The sequence below is a fragment of the Gavialis gangeticus genome, unplaced genomic scaffold (genome assembly GCF_001723915.1).
Source record: "Gavialis gangeticus isolate Ggan-Ray unplaced genomic scaffold, GavGan_comp1, whole genome shotgun sequence".
In the NCBI taxonomy this organism is placed as follows: domain Eukaryota; kingdom Metazoa; phylum Chordata; order Crocodylia; family Gavialidae; genus Gavialis; species Gavialis gangeticus.
Window position 1 is genome coordinate 40466665 of NW_017729004.1, and position 9511 is coordinate 40476175.

Consider the following 9511-nt stretch of genomic DNA (forward strand, 5'->3'; position numbering starts at 1 on the left):
AGGTTTTTGGTAGGGTCTCTCACAACATCATCTCAAGTAAGCTAAGGAAGTACAGACTGGATAAATGGACTGTAAGGTGGACATAAAGCTAGCTGGATCGTCAGGCTCAAATGATAGTAATAATGGCTCGATGTCTAGGTGGCAGCTTATATCAAGTTGAGTGGTCAGTCCTGGGACTGGTTTTGTTCAACATTTTCCATCAATAATCATTTTGTTCAATATCTTCATCAATTATCTGGAAGATGGGATGGAGTGCACCCTCAGCAACTTTGCAGATGATATCCAGCTGGAGAGTAGGGTTAGGATTCAGAGACCTAGACCTAGACACATTGGTGGATTGGACCAAAAGAAATCTCATAGGCTAGGGACAGAAGTTACACATAAATGACTTAAAGTGTTCAGGTTTAAACCTGTAACAGAACAGAAGTTCAGTGTACATAAACCAGTTTCAAAATGGTTGCAACTTGTTTAAGATAAACCTGGTTGAATGTAGTATCAGATTTAACTCATTTAAGCCAAACCAGTTTATGAAACTTCTGTCCCAGACCCCTTCCTGATTCAAGTTAAATCAGTCCCCCAGAATCTCAGCATGCTTTGAAGCCTTGGACTGGGCTGTGCTGTCTGCTCCAGAGAGCAGAGTTAGCCCTGCCCCTCTGTTCTTAGCTGGAGCAGTGAGGGTTGGCTGACAAGGGGGTGGGGGTGGGAAATCTGGCTGGGGACCACAACCAGGTTTGCCTGAAGGAGGTGGTGGAGGGGAAATAGCCTGCCAGATTTTTCTCCACCCGAGCAAAGGGGGCAGGGGCTGTGGGCAGGCAGGCTCAGGTGGAGGGGAGGGAGTGGGGTTTACATTCCTTCCCCCAGTGGCATGTGACTCCAGCCAGGGTCTGCTTGACAGGGGGCCAGCAGGAGACCAGCAGACTCCATCCCCTCATACCACTGGCAGACACTAAGACAAGCAGTTGATAAGGGGATGCGGGGGAGGGGGCATAATTCCCCTCAGCTCCCCCACACCATGGGGGGGGGGGAAAGAGGGGGGGGAACTGGGGCTGGAGGGACTGGTTCCCTACCATCTGTGAGCACAGGGCCAAACCTTGCAGAGCCAGACTGAGAGGCGGGAGGGGTTAGCAAAGACCTGACACAATCATTACATGTGTGCACTGGAGAAAGAGCTAGGGGAACAGCAGAGGGGCCCAGACTGCTTGGGCTGGTATGACCAAAGCAAGCAGAGACCCACATTTACATTATAAAGCAGAATCTGTACAAGGTGGGAGACTGGAATACCTAAGAAGAGACAAAAGACACTAAATGCATGAGAGTCCTGCCAGAGGTGCTATAGGTGACAAGTATACTAATGTCAAGGCAACCAAGGGGAAAAAGAGGGTGCAAGTGTACCTGTAAAAACCCAAGTAGAGATGAAGCCTGTAGGATCTCTACTCCAACACCTAACACCACCTGCTGATTCCCCAAGAAGGACTTTCTGAATACCTGGCTGTAAGGAGATACTCTGCTGTCAAGATTACATAAGACTTATGCAAGGCTTTCTCTTGTCTTTTTGGTTTATTACATTTCCTTTTAAGTTAGACTAAGCTCTGTGTGCGCTCATTGTGTCTTACTGGGCTGTATATTAGTTTACAGGAAGATTTTTGGTTGTTCTTTGTTGTGTGCTTGAGGTTGCAAATTGCTGTGTTCAATGCATGCTTGCTTCAGAGAAAGGACTATTTTTGTTCAAGATTGTATAAATTCAATGCCACTACCTTTTTCCCCGCTCACCCCCATCTCAGCCTGGAAAGGGCTGCCCTCTCCCCCGCACAACCTCAAGCAGGGAGTGGAGGGGTGGGGAAAGGGAAGGGCAGAAGCCTGGTAGGCACTGCCCCACCCCCCCAGGCAGACCTGGGCTGGGGTCTCATGTGGGCCAGGGTGGGGATTTAAACCCCCACCCTCCAGCATGCTAGCCCCAGGCTGGGGCCTGGCCATACCACCTCTGCTGGAGCAGAGCAGGAGGGAAACACCTTGGAGGTTCAGTTCCTTCCCTTTGGCAGTGGCTGGCAGCCTGGAAGGTGTGCTCTAGTGGCCCCCAGTTTGTGGCCTGAGCCACTGCAGGCATATGGCTACATTTCCTGGATCAAACATGAATGTCTGTTCACATGCTTCTCAGTTTTATCTCAGCAATTTAGACTAACCTGCAAAGACTGAATTGATTCAGCCTCAGGCTTCTGACTGTCTGTACCTAGCCATGAGGTTTAATAAGGACAAGTGCAAAGTCCTGCACTTAAGATGGAACAATCCCATGCACTGGTACAGCACTGGTACAGGCTTGGGATTGACTAGATAAGCAGCAGCTCTGCAGAAAAGGACCTGGGGGTTACAGTGGACAATAAGCTGAAAATGAGTCAACAGTGTGCCCTTGTTGCAAAGAAGGCTAACAGCATACTAGGTTGCAAGAGTAGGGGCATTGCCAGCAGATCAATGGAAATAATTATTTCCCCCTATTCAGCACTGTTGAGGCCACATATAGAGTACTATGTCCAGTTTTGGGTCCCCACTACAGAAAGGACGTGAACAAATTGGAGAGTCCAGCAGAGGGGGCTGGGGCACATGACTTCTGAGGAATGGCTGAGGGAACTGGGCTTATTTAGTTTGGAGAAGAAAAGACTGAGAGGGGATTTAATAGCCTTCAACTACCCGAAGGGTGATTCCAAAAGAGGATGAAGCAAAATGTTCTTAGTGGTGGCAGGTGACAGACCAAGGAGCAGTGGTCTCAAACTGCAGCAAGGGAAGTTTGGGTTAGATATTAGGAAAGAAACCTCTCTCAGTTGGAGGGTAGTAAAGCACTGGAACAGGCTACCTAGAGAGGTTGTGGAATCCCCATCCTTGGAGGGTTTTAAGACCTGGCTAGAAAAAGCCTTGGCTGGGATGACCTAGCTGGGGATAGTCCTGCTTTGAGCAGGGGGTGGACTAGATGACCTCTTCAGGTCCCTTCTAACCCTAATTTTCTATGATTCTATGTCCTAGTATGTGCGTGTGTGGGGAGGGGGAGGGGAATCACATGGCACACATGACTCCATGGGAATTCCATTGACAAAGGTGATAATTTTGTTGCAGCCTACTTTAATTTTTGAAAAAACATTTGAAAGATTTACCTCTCCATTTGTTAGGAGAAGTATATCAGACAATATTCTAGACAGTAAACTGTGCCAATTTTCCTTGTTTGCTGGCATCTGAAACTTTCAGCTTACTTGGCATATAACGGTTTGTGCTATAAATATTAATGTAAAATAAATCAGGGTACTGAAAAATTAATCAGAGGCCAAAACGGTTAATTCTGTAAGATTTGTTAAGTAAAGTATAATGTTTTACCCCACAGCAGAGCACACAGTTATGTCCTGAACAGTTCCATTTACTGCATTCTCTGTGTTCAAAGGTCAGCATGACAACATTCTCCACCTGTTCTCAGAGATATATCAAGGTGTCACATCTTCCATGACCCCAAATGTGCTCCTCACTGCTGAAAAGTAATTGCATACAGTCGTGAAACAAAGCGCCTTGAGGCAGATTCTGGGAGACCAATATTTCAAGATAGGTGGGAGAAAGCAGATACTTATAGACAAATTCCATTTGCATTAAGAGAACTCAAAAGCAGAATGGAAAGCTAGTAAATGGATAACAGTAGCAACTGGAGTATATACAGACTGCCCACAAAAGTATTATTTTCTGCTACACTAACAGCTGGTATTGTATTTGCATGTGAGATAGCTAGTACAGATTGGTCCAAGAGAATTTATATTTCATATCCGGTCTGGTCTCAGTGTTGTCCAGTTCATCTTTGCATACCCCCAAATAAACAAAATAAGTCTTTAGAAAACTATCCATTTCAGTGAATGTTTGAGAGTAATAATGAACAGTTAAATTAGTTGCCTTAAAAAGTTTAAAGAAATCTAAAAATAAAAATGAGGTAATAGCTACAAAACCTATTCAGCACAACCCACCCAACTACAATTCTTTTAATCACATAACATTTACTTTTATAAACATTTAAAATACTATTTAAATATTGCTTTCATACCTGATCTCTCAGCCGTTCCTGGTGACCCATTATTGCTGTAGCATGATGGGGATATTTCTGCTTCAGGTGCTCCAGAAAAGCTTCTCTCTTTCTGTCCATTTCTGACGTCTGCATTCCTAGTATTTCTTTGGAGCTGCGAGGGCCACCTACTGTATGTCTTCGAGGGATATTGCGGGTAGACTTCGAAGTATGACTGTTTCCAGTAGCTAGATGTTCTTTAGATCGGAGACATTCTGCATCATCTAATGATGTTACATGCAAATTGTTTTTTCTCTGATCTGCAGAGGGGTGGAGGGAGAAGAAAGATACAGGGTATTATAAAAACTCAATCTAAAAGAGTTACATTTCTAAAAGGAAAAAAATAGCTAAGTCAAATTTTAAAAAATGCAATAGCATGCAATAAACTGTTTTCTATCAATTAAAGGGGAAAGGCAAATTGGTTATTAAAACTAAGGCCCAGAAAGAATAAATTTATATAAGATGTGTTATACAATATTTTATACAGTATGTATCAAATTGTCACTACCACCTCACATAAAATCAAACATCATTAAAAAAAAGACAGCCCTTTGATACCGTCTTTATCATTCTCTGAAGTGAAAAGATGATAGGACAGATCCCTTACTTTCTGCCCTTTAAAATCTGTAGGATGCTTTTCACAAGAAGAAAGTTTTCTTCAATAGGCTGCAGTACATTTAATGACCCCAGAACTAGTCTCCTTAGGGAAACCAACTGATAAAATTCCTTTGACAAAGCAGATTTGAAATCCTTAATCTTTTCTCAGTGTGTTTTCAAAATGCTCTGAAATGCCTATGAAATAATAAGAGCCCCCCCACCCCCACCCGTTTTCAGACTGTAGCCTGGTTTTAAATTTCATGGATTTCACTTGGATTTTATACCACTCCAAGACAGGGGGCTGGAAAATACAGCATCACTTTTCAATAAACCATTTCTTGTGCAATAAAATGAAGCAAGTTTTATGTGATGTAAAGGATAACAAAAAAGTTAGATATACTTTACTACTTTAAAATCTACTTTAAGCACGATGACCATGGGCACTTTTGTAAACAGATAGCCAGATACAAAGGATATGTTAGTGCTTATCTTCAGGTAACTGTGTAACAAATCTTCAGGTAACTGTGTAACAAATCTCTTGGCACATGAAGAGTAGGTTGGAGTTTTATTACCTAATACCTAAGAAAAATCCCACTCTTGTCTCAGGGCCTCCCGAGTCTGTTTATAACCTTACTCACCCTTACCCTGCAGACTTAACTATCCTTGTTAACATTAACTCTTTATAGAGCAGGGGTTGGCAAAATACGGCTTGTGGGCCAGATGAAGCCCATAGCAGCTTCCTCAGGCCCATCTGGTCCAGGACTCATCCAGCCATAATGCGTCCTGCTGCCCTCTGGGCACACAGTGGGGCTAGAGCAGCTCTGCAGCTGGACTGCCTTTCTAGGTAGCCCAAGCAGTGGCAGCTCCTCCTGGCTGCTGCTGCTGCCACCACCACCAGCTCCAGCTCCACAGTACTGGCGGGGGCCCATATGCAGCCCTGCCCCATGCCTGCTGCAGACTCACCTGTCAACGCTGAACAGCTGCAGGAGCAGCAGCGCTGGTGGGGCAGAAGTGTGCTTGGTGTGGGGGGAAAGCAGCCTCTTCCCCTTGCCACCGCCCAGCACTTCCTGCAGCACCTGCATAGAGCCCGCACTGGGCTGCCCTATGGCTTATCTGTGCTGCCCCCACTGCCCTGCTGAGCAGCCTGGAGGTGGCAGTGACAGTAGTAGAGGCAGCTCAGCAGGGTGTGTGGGAGGGCTGCCATGCACAACCCACCATACCCATAAACCCTCCCTGCAAACCCCACAACCATCCTCTCCCCCGCACACAGTCACACACCCCACAAACACCGCACCCACCCACACTTCTCCCCACATGCACCCCCCCATGCATTCGTGAACCTCTGGGAGGAGCCCTGCTCACTGCTTCCCACTCACATCCCATGACAGACACGTACCCACACACCCCAACACATATCACCAGCCCCCTTTCTCCCCCCACAAACCCCATACCCACCCACACATCCCCACAAACAAGCCTCAAGCCCCCCATACACACCCACCCACATCCACACACCCCCACACTCCACATACACCAATATCCCTCAACAAAACCCATACCCACCCACTCACCACACCCCCCGCAATATACAAGAGTTAGACTTCATTTTGAGCTATTATGCAATCACCTCTATTTACATGATGCAAGCACACACAAATTAGGACAAAAATACCTTTTTAAAATAAAATTAAAATGTGTCATAGGCGATGTTTGATTTTTAGGATGTAATTAGGGGTTTTTGTTTTGGTTCCAAATTGGCAAACCCACTTCCCAAAAGGAGTACTTCCAGGGCAAGGGGAGAGACTTCCTGTGGCAAAGGTCAGGGGTTAGGGGTGGGACATCCAGTCCCAAGATGGCAACTGGGGGGGCAGGGCACCTGTAAGGGGGGGGGGGGGAAATACCCTTGCAGCCTTTGACAGCTCACCAAAACTCATTAAGCGGCCCTCCAGCCAAAATAATTGCCCACCCCTGTTATAGAGTATTTAAAATAACGATGTTTCTGTGTGTAAATATCTTTAACATTGCCTTTACTTTTGTCTGTATGCAGCTATTTCACAAATAGTTTATTCAGTAGTTTATTCACAATATTTACTTGTGTGGAGTTAAACGCATTCACACTGTGGGACTGAGGCCTTAGATTGAAAGTTCTTTGAAGGATGGACTTTTTCTTGAGCCATCTAGCCTGCTTGTTAGTACATGAAAGTTTCCCCCCTAGTTTCAGAATATTAAACCTTGCATTAATATAGATCAATAGTGCTGAAACTAAAGCCCAAATCCAAACCACGCCAAAATCTGTTAAGTGAACCCATCTGGCATCTCTACAACAAGTTGAACAAACCCCTGGAATGCAAACAGCCCCAAACCCTGGGGAAATACAGACCTTCAGGTGTATTCAAACTGTGGGTAAGGCCTCTTCTGTACTGAAGAGGTCTGAAACAATATCACTTTAAAAGAACCACTTGCACCTGATTCTAAACATTACACTCACTCATAATCAAAAGATATTTTTATCTGTATTATATACTTGTTGGGCACTGCTTAAGTATAGGTATAGGTGTCGGAAGCACTAGACTTAAAAGCCAGGCATTTATACTTAAGTTGTTTCCTTGATATGTTCCTTTAATTATGTTCAAAACCAAAAAAAAGACATGCAATACAGTTTTAAAATCTTTAGCTGATTTTGAGCAAGCCAGTTTTCTAATAGCATATCCAGAATTAGAACGGTAGAGCAGCAGCTACACATGCTATTGGACATTTTTTCTATGTATAACTAAATCAGAAAAACATCCAACTGCAATAACCTTGTAGTGATCTCTTCTACAAAAATCAGGGGTGAACTCATATGCCCAGTTTAAGAGAAGTAGCAAAATGACTGTTTTACTAAATGCAACTATTCCTGGTACACCCACACTTCATAAGATTTCTCCAACCTGTGCCTCACATCAGTGGATGTCCAGTGAGGGGGAGGTGGAATCTGGCACTGGATATGTGCAAAATACAGGCGTATTTCTGAACTTGTCAAAATGAAAGCGTGGGGCAAAAAAAAATGTTTGAACTCCACCTTAACTTGAGGCCACTTCAGATGATGTCTAAGCATTACACAAAAGCATAGATACCTAATATCCCTTCCATGTAAATTTCTATATGTAAAATGGGTCGTAAGAGAAATTCTTGGCATTGACTAGCTTATGGACACTTCCTTCAGGATATCACTATAAGTATGCCATGAAAGTTCATGAAATTGTAATTCTTGCTCTTGCATCTCACCTTAAAACCAAGCCAGACTCCTCACTTGAGTTCTCTGAGACCTGTAAAGATGTTTGTTGAAGCAGGAAGATACACAGACACACACAGTCAAGGACGTTTACCCTTTATTCACTGTATACAGATATATCAAGAAAGAACTTAAAGGCTATGTTAGGCATTTCCTAATACAGAGTATGAAAATGTCCTAAACTCACACAAAACCTGCCGGTCTGCTTCCATACATTTGGTAAACAGACATTACACACACTGATTAAACGGAAAGAAGTGGGTTTTGTTATCTTTGCCATCTCCACCTAGACCTGCACATTCAGCAGTCCACTGTCATATTACAATACACACACAAGATGTGACATTCTTTCTATTAAAATGACAGGAATGCTGCATCTCTACTGCTTCTTTCTGGTGTGTATCCTACATCGGTTAGGAATGGACAAGGTAGCATGAATAAAACAGCAGCCAGCTGCCTGAAATTTGAACTAAACTCCAACTTTCTCTAAAGTAGAGGTATCAAACACACAGCCCACAAGCTGGATCCGATTCATGGAGCCCTGCCATTCGGCCTCTAGTATTGCCCCTGGGTCTGATCAGACCCACAAGGAGCATGACACACCCATGGCACAGGAGGGAGTTTGTGGGCCGAATCCAGTATGTGGACTCCCTCCTTTCCCCCTCTCCCAGCACACCTGATCTGGTGGCCACTCCAGCCAGTTTGGGATTTCCATTGTTGGTGGTGTGAATCCTGAAGTGGCCAGAATGAGAGTTACATGAAGTACAGTCTGGCTGGAATGGCAGCTGTGCTGCATCTGGTGGCTGCCCTTGCAGGACTGTGTCAGCACCTGCTCTGGGACACATATCACATGTGGTGCCTGCTCCAGTCAGTCCAGGACCAATACTGCATGTGCTCCTTGCAGGCAGTGAATGCAGCACAGGACCCAGACTAGCCAAAACAGGCACCTTGTGCAGTGCAGTCCTGGATATGCTGGGGCAGGTATTATGTGCAGTGCATGGGGTGGCCACCACATGCAGCACTGCCTGTGGAGCCCATGCAGTGCAAGTCCCAGATTAGGTATGCTACAGGAGGAGGAGTGGGTCCATGGGTCTGATCCAACCTGCAGACCAGCACCACACTGCTCATATGACCCCAAAGGCCAGATGAGTTTGACACTCCAGCTCTAAAGTGTTTGAATAGGGAGAGGGATCCCCTCTATTGTGCCCTCCTAAACAGTCTCACATTGTCAACTGCCACTTCTTACCCATTGTACCTGGGAACATATTAGCCCCACAGTTTGTGTAACTGTAACTGTTGTTGGGTCAGAGGCAGCACAAATTAAGAGCAAACTAAGACCAAGTTTCTGGACCTTGCTATTACTTAGTGGCAATGTAGGTAGGTTCTCTCAGAAAAGGCATATAATGTAGAATGGCACTTTGAAAAGAGTGGGCCAGAAAACTCACATATAACTGAAATGTGTAAATGGATCAGATGACTGCAGGGAATAAGAGGAAGAAAAAAAGATTAATCTGATCATCCCTTGAAAGGAGAAAAAAAGCAATGCCCCCCCCCCCAAA

The 9511-nt window shown here is 44.8% G+C and overlaps 1 protein-coding gene across 11 annotated transcripts in view; it reads right to left on the reverse strand.

Moving 5' to 3' along the window:
* KIAA1217 (KIAA1217 ortholog) overlaps positions 1 to 9511 on the reverse strand; it is a 423945-nt gene that overhangs the window by 347674 nt on the left and 66760 nt on the right. For all 11 annotated transcript variants that reach the window (XR_002095810.1, XM_019508287.1, XM_019508283.1 and 8 more), the window contains exon 2: positions 4064 to 4341. Coding sequence is in view for 10 of the 11 variants with exons in the window: in XM_019508283.1 (XP_019363828.1) it covers positions 4064 to 4341 (278 nt within the window). In the remaining variant the exon portion in view is untranslated. The remainder of the gene's footprint in view (positions 1 to 4063; positions 4342 to 9511) is intronic.